At 48.4% G+C, this 19,421-nt stretch overlaps 1 protein-coding gene across 2 annotated transcripts in view; it reads left to right on the top strand.

The window, feature by feature from the left end:
- The window catches only part of LOC115085822 (casein kinase II subunit alpha-like), a 134,933-nt gene that overhangs the window by 96,978 nt on the left and 18,534 nt on the right, over positions 1 to 19,421 (top strand). For both annotated transcript variants that reach the window (XM_029592290.1, XM_029592289.1), the window contains exon 9: positions 12,269 to 12,369. In XM_029592290.1, coding sequence (XP_029448150.1) covers positions 12,269 to 12,369 — 101 coding nt within the window. The remainder of the gene's footprint in view (positions 1 to 12,268; positions 12,370 to 19,421) is intronic.

Raw genomic sequence — 19,421 nt, 5'->3', positions numbered from 1 at the left:
CGACTGTAGAAATACCAGTGCACAACATGTGCTAGCCGCTAGTGTCAATTTGAATGAGGTATGAGACAACTATAATGCTTCCTGTCAAATGACAAAATCTGTTATTAGCAGCCCCTGAAGCAGCCCTCCATTGGGCGAAACTCAGGCCTTGAGTCGGGCATTTACTGAAATATTGTTTTACCAATAAATATTTTTGAGGACTTTAGCTTCTCTGTTTTCATATTCCTCCTCCAAACTATGCCTTCCTCTTTCTCTTTCTCTAGACCTAACGCCCAGAATTTTTGAGTCACCAATATAATGCTTAGGACCCCTGCCTCCCACCCCCCAAACCCACAGTACTATGAAACAAAGCACACGAAACATCAACAATACAACATTACCCTCGCAGCATAAGTAGACACATATATAACAAGCGTCCATCGAGAAATCCACTGTATAGTCCCATAAACCATAGCTTCGGGTGTTACTAGTCAGCTCAACAGTCCCGCAGCTACCAGGGTTCCAAAATGGCTCAGGGAGACCCATTCAAGCGTGCATCTTAACAATCTGCCATCCAGCGACCAGAAGTAGGGACATGCAGATCACAATAAGCAGGCTCCAGCCGCAGCAGCCAGTCTGATGGGTAAGCCAGACAGTCCCTGCTGATGCCCCCAAACCTGGAACACAGGAAGGGCCAAAGGCCTCTATAGTATAGTTCCGGGGCTAGGCACTGCCCGAGCCGTAACAGTGCGTGCAGTTCCCCATAAAAGGCCAAAAATAGGGAGGTACTTACGGAAGAGAGCTCCAAGTCTTCCAGGATTAGCTGCAGTACCTCAAAAACAGGTATTCATGTGCCTGACTCAGGGCCTGTTGCCATTTCCCAGTAAGGAGAGGAGAAAACGTTGTGTCTCTGCAGGGGTGTTGAAGATGGAGGTTTGCCCTGCATGAGAAATACACAGCTTGGCTGGATATAGTAGGGAAAAGCGAATCTTCCTCTGAAAAGAGTTCACTGCAAATCAGCGAAAATGTTCTCTGCAGCCCTGCTAACTTGACTGAGTAGTCTTGGAATATATGAACCTTTTGCTCCTCCATATAAGGTTGGACACCTCACCGCACTGCCTGCATGATCACAGCCTTCTGGCTGAAGTCAAGAAATCGCCAATGACTATGCAAGGTCTAGCAGAGGTTTCTGGCGTGGGCTACTTGGTGCACTCTCTTAATACGTATAGGCTCCAGTGATTCCGGAAGTTTCAGCCATTTTGCAAGGCACTCTTGTAACTCACTCTCTGACAACATCTCGGGGAACCCCAGGACATGTAGGTTATTGCGGTGGGAGCAGTTTTCAAGATCTTCAAGCTTGCTTTCAATTTGCTCTAATCTAGCGACCGTCACAGCAGCTGCGGTGTCATTGTTGTGTGCACCATCCTCCAACGCAGAGACACGCTGTTCCATCTCCATCAGCCTCTGGATCGCGGAGTCAAACGAAACAGACAATTCTTCAAGTTTTGCAAAGATTCCTTCGAACTTCCCATCATGTTTTTGGTCGATTGCATTTTCCACCACCATGGCTATCAATACCTCGTGGGAGCCAGGTCTGGCAGGGCTTCAGGCTTTCCGTCCACCATCTTGGAATCCGCCGCTTTTGTTTTTTCCTTGTTGTTCTTCAGGAGCTGGTTCGACATAACCACTTCCAAATTCCCACAATCGAAGCAGCACAGTTAGGGCTTAGTGAACATATGTTGAATGGTAGCAGATGAGTTGGGGTTCAGCAGATCAGGGGCAGATAACTGGTAGGCCTGAAGGGAGCCAGTCAAAGACTTTTCCCTGTAAGTACCCGGATCAGTCCAGACTCCTGGGTTTTGCCCCCCCCCTCTAGCAGATGGAGACAGAGAAGTTTTCAAAACAAAACTCCGCCTTATATAGAATGGTGCCACCTACAGTCCGGCAGTATTTCTCTGTCTGCAGCAGATGGTGGAGGTGCAAGGCCTACAGTCTGTGCTGATTGCTCATTGGAGTTAAGAGTAGTGAGTTCTGTGAGTTTTAGAGAGTTTTCGGTCTGTAAAACTTTTTTACTTTGATTTAAAAAAAAAAAAAAGGAGCAGTTTCTGTCCTGAGCCTCCCAGGGGGTTTGTAAGGTCCTGAGGGGACCATCACCCCCTGGTTGTTGAGGCAGCTGCATTACAGGGTCGAGGGCCCTCTTGTTCCAAGCTAGCAGCTCTGGGTGCGACACCGGGGAGCCCGGTTCACTCCACCCCGCCGGATCAGGACTGTTGACCACTGCCGGGCAAGTTTAAAAAAAAAATGTTGATTTTCTTTCATTTTCTGTCAGTGTCACCGGCGCTGCGGCTCTCTCTTCCCTCCCTGACTTAGCGCTTGGGCGGACCACGATTATTTTTCTATTTTTTATAGAATTGAATTTTAGCTTTCTCAGGCCCGCTGCCGCGCTCATCTGCGTGCTGCGTGTCTTCCCGGGGGGGTGGTGGAGGGATCCTCCGGGGCCACAAAAATGGTTAAAGGAAAGGCTGCCTGAGCTCCTTCAGTGTTAGCTGCACTGAGATCAGCTGAGGCAGATCCGTTCCCACTGTGCGCGAGAACTGGAGGCCATTTTGGAGTCTTTTAGATCAGCGACTCGCGCAGCTATGGGGGAAGGGGATTCTCCCGCCTCCTCTCTCTCAGCCAAAGTTTCCTGGAGGGAGCGAATCTTTACAGCCTCTCTCACCTGCAATGGAGGATAGCCCTGAGGGGGCTTCTGACTCCTCCTCCTCTTCCTCCTTCTCCTCGGAGTTTATTTTATTTCTCCATAAGGCTTTTAAAGCCAGAATGGAAGCTGCAGGCTGGGGGTAAAACTTCCTCTAGTGGTCTTAAGTCTCTTTCTCGAAAGCGGTCTAAGTCTAAGGGAGTCTCTGGGTCCTCCAAAACTAAGCGCCCTTTGCGTACAGGGGCTCATCAGACCGATACTGATTCCACGGGTCAGGATATGGACCCAGGAGACCAGGACCCGCAGGGCAAGCTTCCGATGGGGGTGGATAGAGACCCTGATCAACATCCCCAGGATCCAGCACGAGGCTCTCACATTGTGGAAGGAGATGACCCTAAGGTGGTCCATCTGTTTAGGAGGGAGGAGTTGGCTCCGCTTATCCTTGCCATACTCTGACAGCTGGGCATAGATGGGCCGCCAGAGGAGTCCAGGCTAGGGGCCATGGACCCAGTGGTGTTGGGTCTGAGGGGCCCAGCTACTTCCTTTCCTTTTCATTTTTCTGCCACGGACTTGCTATATAGAGAATGGGATACCCCGGATCTGGGATTGAAAGTTAGCAAGTCTATGGATAAGCTATATCCTTTTCCGGAGGAAGCAATTGACATACTGCGGATGCCCAAGGTGGACGTGGCAGTCTCTGCAGTCACCAAAATAACCACAATCCCAGTTACGGGTGCTACAGCCCTGAAGGACCTGTAGGATAGAAAGTTGGAGCTGCAGCTCAAGAAAATTTTTGAAGCCTCGGCACTGAGAGTGCGGATAGCTATGTGCAGCAATTTTGCCTTACGAGCGGGCCTTCGCCTGGTTCAGCAGTTACAGGCTAATGCTGGTCTTTCCGATGCAGAAGCACAGAAAGCAGGGCATCTGGAAGCGTCACTCGCTTATAGTGCGGATGCACTTTATGATCTGTTATGGACTTCGGCCAGATCCATGATGTCGGCAGTCTCGGCTCGTCGGCTACTGTGGTTAAGAAACTGGTCGGCGGCTATTTCCTCCAAGGCTCAGCTGGGGTCATTGCCTTTCAAGGGTAAATTGCTTTTTGGCAAGGATCTCGAGGATATGATTCAATCCCTGGGGGAGAACAAGGTTCACCGACTGCCAGAGGATAGGCCCAAGTCGAGGGGCTCCTTTTCTTCACAGTCTCAATTCAGAGGAAATCGGAGATTTCGTCCGTGCAGAGCTCCAGCTTCTTCCTTTCGGCAAGCGTCCGGTTGCCAACAGTCCTGGTCTCAGCACTTTCGTGGCCGATGCTTTGGCAGAACCGGGGCTACCCAGTCCGCATCTGGGACCAAGTCTTCCCAATGAAGGATTGCCGACCCATTCCTTGGTTCCAGCTGTCGGGGGCAGATTGTCCCTGTTTTACGAGGAATGCGTCAAGGTGACGTCTGACCAGTCGGTCCTTACTGTGATAAATCAAGGCTACGCTTTAGATTTTGCACATCGCCTTCCGGAGCGGTTTCTGGTCTCCCCATGCGGTTACAAAGAGAAACGACAGGCAGTACAAGATACCTTGCAACTCCTTCTGCAACTCGGCGCCATCACCCCGGTTCCTCAGGCAAAGCAGCGAAAAGGGCGTTATTCCATTTACTTCGTAGTCCCCAAAAAAGAGGGGTCCTTCCGACCCATTCTGGATTTGAAGCGTGTAAACCGCTGCCTCAGGGTGCCACGTTTTCGCATGGAGATGTTACGATCAGTCATTGCCTCAGTAAGAAAAGGAGAGTTTCTGGCGTCACTGGACCTAACGGAAGCATATCTTCACACAGGCATTCGGGCCGACCACCAGAACTTTCTGAGGTTCTTGGTGATGGGCCACCATTTCGAGCTTTGCCCTACGGTCTTGCCACCGCACCGAGAATGTTTACCAAGGTGTAATGGTTGTAGTGGCGGCTCATCTGCGCAGAGAGTGGTTCCTGGTGCATCCGTACCTGGACGACTGGCTAATTCGGGCAAAGTTGGAGTCGCTCGGCCAGTTGGCAATTCGCAAAGTGCTTCAACTCCTGTGATCACTGGGTTGGGTGATCAACTTAGCCAAGAGCCGACTGGTGCCCATCCAGTCTTTGGAGGTTTTGGGAGCTCTATTCGACAGTCAACAGGGGAGAGTGTTCCTTACCTCGGACCGAATTGTCAAGCTACAAGGACAAGTGCGGGACTTATTGGCCAACCGTCTCCCCAGAGTGTGGGATTATTTGTGAGTTCTCGGCTCCATGACTTCCACCCTGGAGCTGGTGCCCTGGGCCTTTGCTCATATGCGTCCTTTACAGTCAGTGTTGCTTTCGCGTTGGAATCCAGTCTCCGAACGGTTTCATTTACCTCTCCCTCTTACGGATACAGCGCGATCTAGTCTCGATTGGTGGCTTATTTTGGACAACTTATCCCGAGGAGTTCCCCTGGAGGTGCCCGAAAGGACAGTGGTGACCACGGACACCAGCCTCTCTGATTGGGGAGCGGTTTGCCTGAGGAAGTCAGTACAGGGACAATGGTCCCAGGAAGAATCTCAGTGGTCGATCAATCATCTGGAAACCAGGGCAGTGTGGTTAGCATTGCAAGCGTTCCACCCTCTCCTCCAGGGGAAGTCAGTCAGAATTCTTTCCGACAATGCGATCACGGTGGATTCTCTCAATCGCCAAGGGGGACTCGAGCCAGCCAATGGCCATGGAAGCCCGGCAGCTGATCAGCTGGGCGGAGAAGCATTTAGTAAGTATTGCAGCATCTCACATGGCAGGAGTCAACAATGTTCAGGCGGACTTTCTCAGTCTGCACCGCCTTGATCCCGGGGAATGGGAGATCACAGACGAAGCTTTCCAGCTCATATGCGACATGTGGGGCATACCCCGCATGGATCTCATGGCAATGTTTCAGAATGCCAAGGCTCAGTGCTTCTTGGGTCACCGCAGAGAAACAGGAACAGAAGGGGTAGATGCCTTGGTGCTGCACTGGCCGACTGAAGTGCTGCTGTACGTCTTCCCTCCTTGGCCACTGATAGGCAAAGAGCTCAGGAGAGTGGAGATACACCCAGCAGAATTCATCCTCGTAGCTCCAGAGTGGCCGAGACGGCCTTGGTTTGCAGACCTGGTCAATCTGGCAGTGGGGGGGGGGGGGGGGTCACCTGCGGTTGCCACTGCTCCCGGACCTTCTCCATCAAGGACCCGTGTGTTAGGAAGAGGTCGATCGCTTTTGTCTAGCAGCATGGCTTTTGAGAGGTGCTGCCTGAGGAGCAAAGAGTATTTGAACACTGTGGTGGCAACACTTCTCCGGTCGCGCAAGACATCCACTAACCTCGCGTATGTGCGCTTGTGGATAATCTTTTAATCTTGGTGCGTGGACCGAGTGATTGTTCCTACTGTCTTCGGTGTCGGATATTTTAGGTTTCTTACAATCCGGACTTGCCAAGGGCTTATCGTTTAGTTCCCTGAGGGTTCAGGTAGCAGCTCTTGTTGTTTGCGCAGTTCCATTCAAGGCATGGCGTTGGCTGCTCACCCCGATGTGGCTCGTTTCCTAAAGGGGGCAAAACATTTATGTCCCCCGATCAGGCATCCTTGTCCTTCTTGGAATCTGAACTTGATTCTCTCAGCTCTCTGTATGGCACCCTTTGAGCCTCTGAAAACGGCTACAATAAAGGATCTCACATTAAAGGTAATTTTCCTTATCGCTATCACATCTGCTCGCAGGGTATCAGAGCTCCAGGCTCTATCCTGTAGGGAGCAGTTTATGAGAATTTCGGATTCTGATGTGTCCTTGCGGACGGTTCCTTCCTTTCTTCCGAAGGTGGTGTCTGCTTTTCATGTGAATCAGTCAGTGGAGCTTCCGTCGTTTCCCGTTTTGGACCGGTCAGACCCTATGTCTAAAGACTTACGGAAGCTAGATGTTCATGGGGCGTTGTTGCGTTATCTGGAAGTTACTAATGCGTTTCGTGTGACGGACCATCTTTTTGTGCTGTGGGCTGGTCCGAAACGAGGAAATATGGCATCTAAAGCTACAATTTCGTGCTGGTTGAAAGAGGCTATAGGCTCGCCATATTTGCTGCATGGTAAGCCTATACCGTTTGGTCTTCGGGCTCATTCTACCCATTCGCAGGCGGCTTCTTGGGTGGAGTGTCAAATGGTCTCACCGCAGGAGATCTGCAGGGCGGTGACTTGGAAGTCTTTGCATACCTTTGCCAGACACTACAGACTGGATGTTCAGGCACAAGGTGAAGGAGGTTTTGGAGAAGCAGTGCTTAGAGCGGGCCTCTCCAGATCCCATCCCAGGTAAGAAAGCTCTGGTACATCCCAGGAGTCTGGACTGATCTGGGTATATACAGGGAAAGGAAAATTAATTTCCTACTTGAGAATTTTCGTTCCTATAGTACCATGAATCAGTCCAGAGTCCCGCCCGGGGAATGCATGGAAGTAAGGGAGAGTCCGCTCAGTTATTGATTGATTTGTTTTCAGATCTGCAGAAATTGGATTGACCATCCTCAAGTGGTTCTACAGGTTCAGTTCCTAGGAAGGTTAAGTGAACCGGTTATTTCTTTTTCTTGTTAAAGGATTATTGTACATAGTTATGGCGGTTTTTTGAGAGCCATTCTGCTTTGACATTGAGTAATACTGCTGGACTGTATGTTATGAACCCTCCTGTAGCGGTGCTATGGGAGGCTCCTTACCTCTTCCTGGAGGCCGCTCCAAGCCAGGGTCTCGCCTGCAAACTGTCCAGGATTTGCTCCAGGGCCTGGGAGGCTTCGATGTCCTTGGGGCCTGCCTGAGGCTGCTTGTGTTTGCATGGACTTCCTGGTTTGAGCCACGCCCTTCCCTAGGGGCCGGCCCGCAGCACTTCTCCGTAGTTATAGGGCCAGGTAGGTGTGGGCCTGCCAAACTCCTCCCAGGGAGTCACCGGTCTGCAGCCCTATAAAAGGACTTCATCTTCATTCTGCCTGCCAGAGCCTTGTAAGGCTTTCTGTTCTTCGTGGAGCTCCTCGTCTCATCTGCCTTCGTACTACGTCTTTGTGTTTTGATGTCTTGCCTGAGGTCCCTGACCAAGTCCTGATGTTCCGCCATGATCTTCCTCATCCTATTGTGTCTGCCTGCCAGGATGTTCTTCCCTGCGTCTTCGTCATGAGCTCCGGGTCTTCTGACCTGTTGGGCCTAGGAGTGGCCAACAGGTGGGATCCGTCCCTGCGCCCTGGAGCGTCTGTTCCCGCCAGCCTTGGGGGAAGCTTCGGATGACACCGGCTTCGTCATTGGAGTTTCTCCTTGCCTGGGTCTGCCCTGCACTCGTCCCGTTCTCAGTAGTGGGACAGGGTGGTCCGTGACCAGCCCATTGGGTCCGCCCGTGAAGGTGGGCTGTGTAGGGCGCCCTGAGAGACAGTGCCAATGTCCTCCTGCCTTATGTCTTGTCTTGTTTGGATCAAGTTCCTCGTCATGCTTGTGATGCCGTCGCATCAGCCCAGTCTTGTCCGAGATGCCGTCGCATCAGTCATAGTCCTGTCTATGTGTCAAGGCCTCCGTCTGCCCTCAACCTCAGGCCAGGCCTGCTGCTCCTTGCCAATTCAAGCGGCAGGTCCGAAAGGGCTCGGAACAGTCGGAGGACCGTTCCCCTACCAACATCACATGTTGGCTCTGGGAGGCTGCAGGCCTGGCAGAGGGTAAGACCGTGTTCAGCCATGCTGGAGCATGCCGTCAACCCTCGGTCCGGCCCTGGATTCCTCTGGGGTCGGGCTGAGGCCTAAGGGCACACTAAACACCCCATTCTCAACAGAATGCAAGGCCTTTCGAGGCTGCTCTCAACACTGTAGGTGGCACCATCCTATATAAGGTGGAGTTTTGTTTTGAACATTTCTGTCTCCATCTGCTAGAGGGGGGGGGGGGGGCAAAACCCAGGAGTCTGGACTGATTCGTGGTACTACAGGAACGAAAATTATCAGGTAAGAAACTAATTTTCCTATCCTGCTCCCTTCACAGCATCACATGACTCCTGGTATGCCCATTTAAACTCATTTATCTAGGAAAGGTAATTCAAACTAATTATTCAGCCATTAAAAATTTGTCTCTGAGCATAAAAGCTGTTTAGCCAGGTAAGGTATTAATGCGCCTTTGGTTGATCATTGTTTGACTCATTGTCATTCATTCACAGATTTACGATGCTGAGTGACTGATGTTGTTCTTCCTAGTTCCCCGGGTAGAGATTGCAGCCATCTTGTGGTTTCCCATGAACAATAGACTCACTATTTACTCTCCTTGTCTCCAACCAGATTGAACATTGTTATTGAATGGAACCAGTTTATGTGAGGCCTTGGGGAAAAGCCTTTTTGATTGGACAGATGTTATGTGGACTTGTATCGGATTTTCTGATTGGTTTTCAAGATAAGGAGTGGGACTATAAAAAAAAAAATGCCCTTCCTGAGAGTAGTTGAAAAGTTATTGCTAATTTGTCTGAAAGTACAAAGGACATTGTATAGTTTGCTCTGAAGCAGCTTTGGCGCAACATGGCCCTTGTTGGCATTTTTCCAGATAAGTACTGCAAATAGTGGCACTTTTTAGGTAAACATTCTGTAATTAATGCATTATATGCATTCATTTGAAGTGTGGCTTATTGCCTAAGATTGAAAGGGATTTTTCCCATGATGACAGACTGCAGCTCGTTTTTCATGAATGATTCCAGCATGAATTGCTTTTCTTTATTATTTTTTTTGCAGAACTGACTTTTTGGTGTGCTGTTTAATTGGAATTATATTTAATTGAAAATAAAAGATAATTAACCAGTGAATGGGGTAACCTGCACAGAGCGGCAGCTACAGCCCTAAACAGAAGACACGGGGAGGGTGAGGGGAGGTAACTTGCATGGAGTTGCAGCTCCTACCCTTAACATAAGGTTTGAGGGAGGGAAGGTGAGGATAACTTTTTCGGAGCAGCAGACATGGGTGGAAGGCCAGCAGTAACCTCTGTGGGGCAGCATTTACCACCTAGGCAACTTGCTGGGCAGGCTGGATGAAGCATTTGGGTCTTAGCTGCTGTCACTTACTGTGTACTATGGTAAATAACTGTCCTTTTATTTACCTGTTCCACCATACTCATGATTTTCTGAGCCTCTATCCCTCTCAGCCTCTCTCTTTTCCAAGCTGAACAGACCTAACCTACTTCATGGGGAGCTGCTGTATTCCCTTTATCATTTTTGTTGTCTTCTTATGCACCTGTTCTAGCTCCGCTATCTCTGTTTTATGATGGGTTATCCAGAACTGCACTCAGTACTCAGGGTGCAGGCACACCATGGATTGATGCAGAGAATAGTCTGTTTTATTCTCCCTTCCTTTTTGAATCGTGCCTAATATTCTGTTTGCTTTTTTGACCACCGCCGCACACTGAGCTTAGAATTTTAATTTATTGTCCACAAGGTTCCAAGCTTCTTTTACTGAGTGGTGACTCCCAATTTGATACCTAGCATTCAGGGAAGAGAGAGCCTCAAGGTGCTGAGTTTTTGGCGAGAGAGAGCCTCATGTGGCTGGGTTTGTGGAGTGAGAGAGTGCATTACCTTGCTAGGTTTGTGAAGAGAGAGAGCCTACTGTGGCCGGTTTTGTGGGGAGAGTGTGAGTGTTATCGCAGTGCTGTGTTTGTGGTGGAAGAGAGAGCGCCTCATAGGGGCTGAGTTTCTGCAGGGGGGAGGGGAAGAGAGCCTTTCAGGGCTGTTTGTTGGGGGCAGAAAGAGAGCTCATATGGCTGGGTTTGTGGGGAGAGAGAAAGCCTTACATGGCTGGGTTTGTTGTGGGGAAGAGGGAGTGTGAGCCTCATGGGGCTGAGTTTGTGGAGAGAGAAAGAGAGCCTCGAAGAGCTGGGTTTGTGGAGAGAGAGCAAGACTCATAGGGCAGGGTTTGTGGAGAGAGACCGAGCTGCACGGGGCTGGGTTTCTGGAGAGAGGGGTGAGCCTTGCGGGGCTGGGTTTGTGGAGAGAGAGCCTCACAGTACTGATTTGTAGAGAGAGTCTCGCAGAGATGGGTTGTGAAGAGAGAGAGAGAACACATTGCGGGTCTTAGTTGTAGAGAGTGCCTCATGGGGCTAGGTTTGTGGAGAGCGAGAGCTCCTTGCGGGGCTGGGTTTGTGGGAAGAGAGAGAGTGAGCATCATGGGGCTTGCTAGTTGAGAGAGAGCCTCACAGGGCTGGGTTGTGGAGAGAGAGAGAGTGTGCCTTGAGGGGCTGGGTTTATGGAAGGAGAGAAAGCACTTTGCTGGGCTGGGTTTGTGGAGAAGGAGAGTGCTTTGTGGGGCTGGATTTGTGGGGAGAGTGAGAGTTCCTCTTGGGGCTGAGTTTATGGGAAGAGAGAGAAATTGAGCATCATGGGGCTGGGTTTGTGCAAAGAGTGAGCATTGCGGGGCTGGGTTTGAGAGGGAGAGCCTCGTGGGACTGGGTTTGTGAGGCAAGCGAAGAGAGAGCCTTGTGGCGCTAGGATTGTGGAGAGAGAGAGAGAGAACTTTGTTGAGCCAGTCTTGTGAAAACTGAACTTTGTGGGGCTGAGGAAAGAGAGCGTGTCTCACTGGACTGGGATTTTAAAGGGGAGGGGGAGAGTCTCACTAGACTAGGGTTGAAGAGGGGAAGGGGAGAGTCTCACTGGAGAAAGGGAGAGTTCTGCAGGACTGGGTTGTGGAGAGAAAGAGAGAGAGAGCGCCTTGTGGGGCTGGTTTATGGAGAGAGAGTGCCTCACGGGGCAGGGGAAGAGTCTCATTGGACTGGAATTGTAGAGGGGAGGGAAAGAATCTTGCTGGATTGTGGTGTGGAGGGAGAGAAAGAGAGCCTCGTGGGCCTGGGTTTGTGGGAAGGAGCCTCTCTGGGCTGAGTTTGTAGGATGAGGAAGAGTCTTGTGAGTCTGGGTTTGTGGGGAAAGCGCGAGAGAACCTTATTGAGCTGCAGACATCTGAAGATGTCGAGGGTTTGCAAGGGAGTATCTTGCTGATACGGCGGTCTCTACCCTTAACCAATAAGCCTTTATGCTGTTGATGCAACTCCATCATTGCTCTCTGCTTTAGCGGCAGGGGAAAAAGAGGAAAAGGGGAATTCGATTCAGACAGACATTGAATTTTATGGTCTAGGAAAACAAATAAGCATGGGGGTATCTTGCTGAAGCGGCTGTTGCTACCCTTAACCAATGAGCCTTTATGCTGTTGATGCAACATTGCTCTCTGCTTCAACCTCAAGAGATGAGAGGTAACGGGGAGTTGGATTCAAACAGCAACCAACAAGGGCCCTGATTTTGGCGGTCTGGGAAAGTGATAAGTATGGGGGTGACCTGTACAGCTTTGCAGACTGGTCCTTTTCTGCCGTCATTTCTATGTTTCAATGTTGCTAGACTTTCTTGGTGCACCTCTTAAAAGATACAGGATAGAGGCATAGTTCTGGAGATCTGTGGAAAAGGATGAGGGAAGGTCACTGCCAGTTCATGCGTGCACTCATTATTCATTTCCTTTTCCCATTGCGCAGCATTTTCTGCCCGCCAGCCCTTCCCTCCTCCTGAAGAACGTCAGGTTTGTCCTTTGCCTTTCTAATTGGTTCTTGTCTTTCCCCCCCACAGCTCGTGCGCATTGCAAAGGTGCTGGGAACTGAGGACTTGTACGACTACATTGATAAATATAACATTGAGCTAGATCCCCGCTTTAACGATATTTTGGGCAGGTGAGTAATGCCGCAGGCTGCAGGTTCAGACCTTCTGTCTTGTGTTGCACCCTACTCGCCCAGGGCATGGTCGTTCATCAGCCCAGCACGGGAGAAGAGGGCCAATAACTGAGCAGCTGCCTCCTTACTGTCTGATCTCAGAGAAAGAGGTTCTAGAAAAGGGGGAACTGCTGGTGCTGGGCTGCTTCTCCTTCCCTCCTGATCTGTGGTGGGGAGATGTCAAGATACTTTAGTTGTAATCCTCTGGACTGACCACAGGTTGTAACCCTCTAATTGTTCTATCGGTATACATGTAAAATGTTATATGTACTGTTGTTATACCTGTAAGCCGTTCTGAAGGCCAGAACCAAACAACGGTTTATAAAAAATATCCAAATAAAAACTAAAATAAATAAATTTGCATCTATTTAAGGAAGTATTCTTCTTTTCCCTCATCCTGGAGAGGGAGACTGCAAATCCATTCTTGCTCTAGGAAAGCTATTATGAGCTAAAACATCCAGCAATTTGTGCAGCGCGACCTTTCTGCCCTGTGCATTGTTGATGTTTGGATTAAATCAGCCGTAACCGGTGGGTGATGTCATGAACCAGGGTGTCAGAACTCTCTCTGAGCCCAGGAGTTTCTGTGTGCAGTCGCTGCTTCATCAGGTCCTCAGTCGCACTGACAGATTCCCACGTCCTCAATATTTTTGGGGTTTTTACTGTTTTTTGGATTGCAAGTTTTTCTTTTTTTTGTGCCACTGCCTCGGCAGCCCCTCAAAAAGAACTTTTAAGTTCTACCCTTTTATTAAAAAAAATACTGAAAAGGAGAAGTCTAAATGTAAGAAACCCTCAGCAGTTTCCAGACCTGCGGACAGGGTGCTTCACGTCCATCACGCATCTCCATGCCATCTGTTTGCACCTCCTTGGTCCAGACTATGATGTGACTGACTGTTCTAGCTGCAGCTGAATATCCCGCGGATGATTCGACAGACACATATAATGCCATCCCTCCACAAATGTTATCTGATGCAATGTGTACCCTGGAGTCCCATTGGTTATCCTCCTTCCACCAGCTCTGCGAGATGCCTAGCATGTCCATATATTTCCTTTAGCGCAGTGCATTCTAAATCTCCAGGCTTATTTGCATACAGACATCTTAAAGCAATTGTATTTGTTCTTCTGTTTTTATATGTACCCACAACCTGCTGCTTATCAGATGACGCAGGCAGTTTGGAGTCATTTTTACCTGCATGCTCTGAATTTAAATACATCAGTTTTTTTTGTAGTTTTTATAACCACCTTTCTATGGGGACATTCTAACTTACTTGGGGGCCTAATTTACTAAGGCCTTTTGTATACTCTGTGTCCATAGTAAATGAGTCCCTTGTTTGCCAGTGTCCTTAGAAGATACCTGCCCCCAAACTGTGCGCTTCTGAGAAACTGACTGCTTTCCCTCATCATCTAGTTTAAAAGCTGGCTCTATCTCCTTTTTAAAACCGCCAGCAGCCTGGTACCACTCTGGTTAAGGTTAGAGCTTAACCTGTTGAAATAGGCTCCCCCTTCCCCAGAATGTTCCCCAATTCCTAACAAACCTAAAACCCTCTTTCCTGCACCATCGTCTCATCCACGCATTGAGACTCTGGAGTTCAGCCTCCCCCTGGGGACCTGCATGTAGAACAGGAAGCATTTTGAGAGCGCACGGCTTCCGTTGTATGCAAATCTGTTTCATGAATATTCATTATGGATATCCTGAAAACTAGACTGATTAGGTGTGTCCCAAGGATTTGCTTGAGAACCACTGATGGTCATGGGTAAATTTATTTCCCTGTACATTCCCAGATCAGTCCAGACTCCTGGATTTTGCCTCCCTGCCAGCAGATGGAGACAGAGAAAGTTTCCCTGACACTGGCAAAACGATTACCGGCATGGTTAAAAGGGGAGGTGAAAGAAGCTATTTTAGCCAAAAGATCTTCATTCAAAAATTGGAAGAAGGATCCAACAGAAGAAAATAGGATAATGCATAAACGTTGGCAAGTTAAATGTAAGACATTGATAAAACAGGCTAAGAGAGAATTTGAAAAGAAGTTGGCTGTAGAGGCAAAAGCTCACAGTAAAAACTTTAAGTATATCCGAAGCAGAAAGCCTGTGAGGGAGTCAGTTGGACCGTTAGATGATCGAGGGCTTAAAGGGGCACTTAGAGAAGATAAGGCCATCGCGGAAAGATTAAATGATTTCTTTGCTTCGGTGTTTACTGAAGAGGATGTTGGGGAGGTACCCGTAATGGAGAAGGTTTTCATGGGTAATGATTCAGATGGACTGAATCAAATCACGGTGAACCTAGAAGATGTGGTAGGTCTGATTGACAAACCGAGGAGTAGTAAATCACCTGGACTGGATGGTATACACCCCAGAGTTCTGAAGGAACTAAAAAATGAAATTTCAGACCTATTAGTAAAAATTTGTAACCTATCATTAAAATCATCCATTGTACCTGAAGACTGGAGGATAGCAAATGTAACCCCAATATTTAAAAAGGGCTCCAGGGGCGATCCGGGAAACTACAGACCGGTTAGCCTGACTTCAGTGCCAGGAAAAATAGTGGAAAGTGTTCTAAATATCAAAATCACAGAACATATAGAAAGACATGGTTTAATGGAACAAAGTCAGCATGGCTTTACCCAAGGCAAGTCTTGCCTCACAAATCTGCTTCACTTTTTTGAAGGAATTAATAAACATGTGGATAAAGGTGAACCGGTAGATGTAGTATACTTGGATTTTCAGAAGGCGTTTGACAAAGTTCCTCATGAGAGGCTTCTAGGAAAAGTAAAAAGTCATGGGATAGGTGGCGATGTCCTTTTGTGGATTGCAAACTGGCTAAAAGACAGGAAACAGAGAGTAGGATTAAATGGACAATTTTCTCAGTGGAAGGGAGTGGACAGTGGAGTGCCTCAGGGATCTGTATTGGGACCCTTACTGTTCAATATATTTATAAATGATCTGGAAAGGAATACGACAAGTGAGATAATCAAATTTGCAGATGACACAAAATTGTTCAGAGTAATTAAATCACAAGCAGATTGTGATAAATTGCAGAAAGACCTTGTGAGACTGGAAAATTGGGCATCAAAATGGCAGATGAAATTTAATGTGGATAAGTGCAAGTTGATGTATATAGGGAAAAATAACCCATGCTATAATTTCACAATGTTGGGTTCCATATTAGTTGCTACAACCCAAGAAATAGATCTAAGTGTCATCGTGGATAACACATTGAAATCGTCGGCTCAGTGTGCTGCGGCAGTCAAAAAAGCAAAAAGAATGTTGGGAATTATTAGAAAGGGAATGATGAATAAAACGGAAAATGTCATAATGCCTCTGTATCGCTCCATGCTGAGACCGCATCTTGAATACTGTGTACAATTCTGGTCGCCACATCTCAAAAAAGATATAATTGCGATGGAGAAGGTACAGAGAAGGGCTACCAAAATGATAAAGGGAATGGAACAGCTCCCCTATGAGGAAAGGCTGAAGAGGTTAGGACTTTTCAGCTTGGAGAAGAGATGACTGAGGGGGGGGGGGATATGATAGAGATGTTTAAAATCATGAAAGGTCTAGAACGGGTAGATGTGAATCGGTTGTTTACTCTTTCGGATAGTAGAAAGACTAGGGGGCACTCCATGAAGTTAGCATGGGGCACATTTAAAACTAATCAGAGAAAGTTCTTTTTTACTCAACGCACAATTAAACTCTGGAATTTGTTGCCAGAGGATGTGGTTAGTGCAGTTAGTATAGCTGTGTTTAAAAAAGGATTGGATAAGTTCTTGGAGGAGAAGTCCATTACCTGCTATTAAGTTCACGTAGAGAATAGCCACTGCCATTAGCAACATGGAATAGACTTAGTTTTGGGGTACTTGCCAGGTTCTTATGGCCTGGATTGGTAACTGTTGGAACCAGGATGCTGGGCTTGATGGACCCTTGGTCTGACCCAGTATAGCATTTTCTTATGTTCTTACTGTACATAACCCAGGGTGCCACCTGCAGTCCCTCCGTAGTTCTTTCTCCAGCAGATGGTAGATGGTATAAAACCTGCAGTCTGGAGAGAGAGAAAAAAAGATTAAAAGACAAAATTTATGGATCCTCCCAGAGGGTTGTGAGGTCCTGGTGGGGTCATCCCTCTTGGTTTGAGGTGGACGAGCAGGGGGTTGGTGACCCTTCTGATAGCTCGGTCCGGAGGTCTGTGGGTGGACATCTGGTGGTCCAGATCCTTCATCCCCCATGAGACAGCAGTGGAACCTGCTGGCAGTTCTGCACTGCAAGCCCAGTGGATCGGGGAATTGTCCCTTTTATGAAGTTTTTCCCTGGGCTGGGTCGCCAAAGTTTGGTGAAAGGAGATGGATATACCCAGTGGTCTGGCTCTTTTCTGCTCTACCAAGCAGCCTGTGCTCCTGGAACCTGAACCTCTGCACCAAAGGAAAGTATTGGTTTCTATGTATTTTTATTTGTTCTTAGAGAGTAAAAAAAAAAAGAGAACAAGGAGCTAGTTAGAGGAATCTGTGTAGCACCGGGGAGCTCAGCAATGGGGGGTTTTCAACAGCTTTTCACCTTGCAAAGGAGACCAGGTATTGGCTCCATGGCGCTGATACTGTTCCCCTGCTTGCCTTTAAGGTGCTGGTGGTGCCACAAGTACGGAGAGGAACAGCGTGTGCGTGCGGCAAAAGCTGTGTTTGGGAGTCTGCGTTGAGCATGGCCGCAGTGTTATAACGAGTCTCGTGGGCGACAGGGTCTAGCACTGAGGCTTTCTTCGTCAGCACAGAAACGGCAGCCATTTTCTATTCTCTAGCAGCATCAGCTGGAGAGCCAGGAGAATCCCCTCCTCTACTATCATTGGCAGTTCCCTGTCCAGTGAAGTTGCACTGAGGAGGAATCTCTGGTTCTGGTAGAGGTCTTCTGCCAGTTTTAATTTGCTTATGCGCAAAGCTTATTTAGTGGAATAAGCAGCGGGAGATGCTGACTGTCAGCCCAGTCTCCATGGATTCTCGGCCAGTCTAGAGGTCTGAGCTAGAAGCTCTTCAGGCCTTCGATGATTTTTGGAGCCAGATGTTGAACGGATCCGGGCTTAAACGTGCTGAAAGTGCAGGCAGGTTTTGCTTAGCCATGTTGTAGGCCATGGCAGTGGTTCTTTTCCCACGTGCGTAGGCGTGTGCAGGCATTCTTGCCGCTTGGCAGTTGCATGCGCAGGGAACTGTTTGCACAAGGCCACAGCCTAGATTTGAGCGCGTACGTTTGCAACCTAGACTTTAGCGCGTATTTGTGCACATACAACCACGGCCTATACGAGCTCATATTTGCTATTGTACTTGTGCATGTACAATCGCAACCTAGTCTTGAGCTCATATTTGGAGGGGTGTGCGCATATGCCCAGGTGGCATTGATGTGCATGCAGGAGGCCACCTAGAGCTAGGCGCTGAGAGTGAACAGGTTCAAGCACCTTGCTATCTGTGAGGCTTGCCGTCTGATAGCAGTTCAGTCCTCATTCTCTCTCAATTTGTGTTAGCGCTGTTTAGATGCTCAAAGCGATTTAACTACTACAGTTTTGCCAATGTTGGGACATCCCCTCTGCCTTTGGTGTCTCGGGATGGGAGTAGGAGGCGAGGCAACAGTCAGTTCTCCTCCTTTCTTGTTCCCGAGGGCAGAAGCTTCTCCGAGAAAGAGAGAGAGGTTGAAGAGAGCAAATTTGGGCCTATGGGCTCCGGTATAGATCCATCCTTCTTCTCCTGGGTGGAATGTTTCCAGGGCCCTCAGACCTATTTGCAGGGGTGCTCAGCGAAGGCGAAGCAACCTACTATGTAGGGATTGTGTTCTTGGGCCTCCCATTTGTCAGCCACGGCAGGCAAATGCTGCAGGGAGGCTGTCCCTGGTAATGTTCAAGGTGTTGAGACATCGGAGGAATACAATGAGGAATTGGCTTTTTCACCTCTAGAAGAGGGAGAAGTTGCATATGATTGAGATCTGCTCTGGACCCTTGTCAGATTCTTTTCTTTTTTCACAGAGATGTCTTGTTGAGTTTGTTAGCTCAGACCCTGAACACACTTAGGTTGGACGGAGGTCAATTTAAATTAAGCACCCTGTTTCTTTCTCCCGTGTATCTAGTTCAAGAGATGGGAGTATCATGACCAAAACGAACACCAAGGCATCACAGTTTTACAGATTTTGAACAGAACGCGGTACAGAAGGAATTGGAGCTCTGGTGCTGGCATGGACTCAAGGGATTCTTCTTTGTCTTTCCTCTGTAGTCTGTGGTGGACAAGGGATTACAGTGGATAGAGAAATTTCTGGGCAACATGATCATGGTAGCTCCAGAGTGGCCATATCGACCATGCATCCCAGATCTGATCAACATGGTGATAGATGGGCCCCTGAGGTTCAGACATTGGTTTACTCTTTTCCACCAGGGCCCAATATTTTCGGCTCAGGTGGCTCACTTCTGTCTCATGGCTTTGCTTCAGAGAGGAGACGATTGAGATGGAGGGGATATTCCAAAGTGGTTTTTTTCCACTTTATTGCAGGCTAGGCGACCTTTTATGTCCTTGATGTATGTGTGAATTTAGAGGATCTTCAAATCCTGGTCTTCTGTTGATGGAGTGCAGCCTCAGCCTGTTCAGGCTATGGTGTCACACATTTTGGCTTTTCTACAGAAAGGTTCTGGTTAAGGGACTGGCCTTTAACTCTGAGAGTCCAGGTAACGATATTTGGTTGTCTCCGGATTAAGCCTCAAGGGTATCCTCTGTCTGCACATCCGGATGTTTTGCGGTTCCTTCAGGGAGCTAAGAACTTGCATCCTCGGGTGTGGAACATTTGTCCATCTTGGAATCTGAATCTAGTCCTTAGAGGATTCTGTGAGGCTCGGTTTGAACCACTGAAGAGAGCTACGGTTAAAGACATGACTCTTAAAGTGATTTTCTTGGTGGCTATTTATTCAGCCAGGACCATTTTGGAGCTCTAGGCACTGTCATGTCGAGATCCATTGCTCAGATGTCAGATTTGGGGATATCTTTATGCGTGGTGCATTTTCT

The sequence above is a fragment of the Rhinatrema bivittatum genome, chromosome 2 (genome assembly GCF_901001135.1).
Source record: "Rhinatrema bivittatum chromosome 2, aRhiBiv1.1, whole genome shotgun sequence".
Taxonomy (NCBI): domain Eukaryota; kingdom Metazoa; phylum Chordata; class Amphibia; order Gymnophiona; family Rhinatrematidae; genus Rhinatrema; species Rhinatrema bivittatum.
Note: the sequence above shows the minus strand (reverse complement) of the source record. Positions and strands in the feature narration are given on the sequence as shown.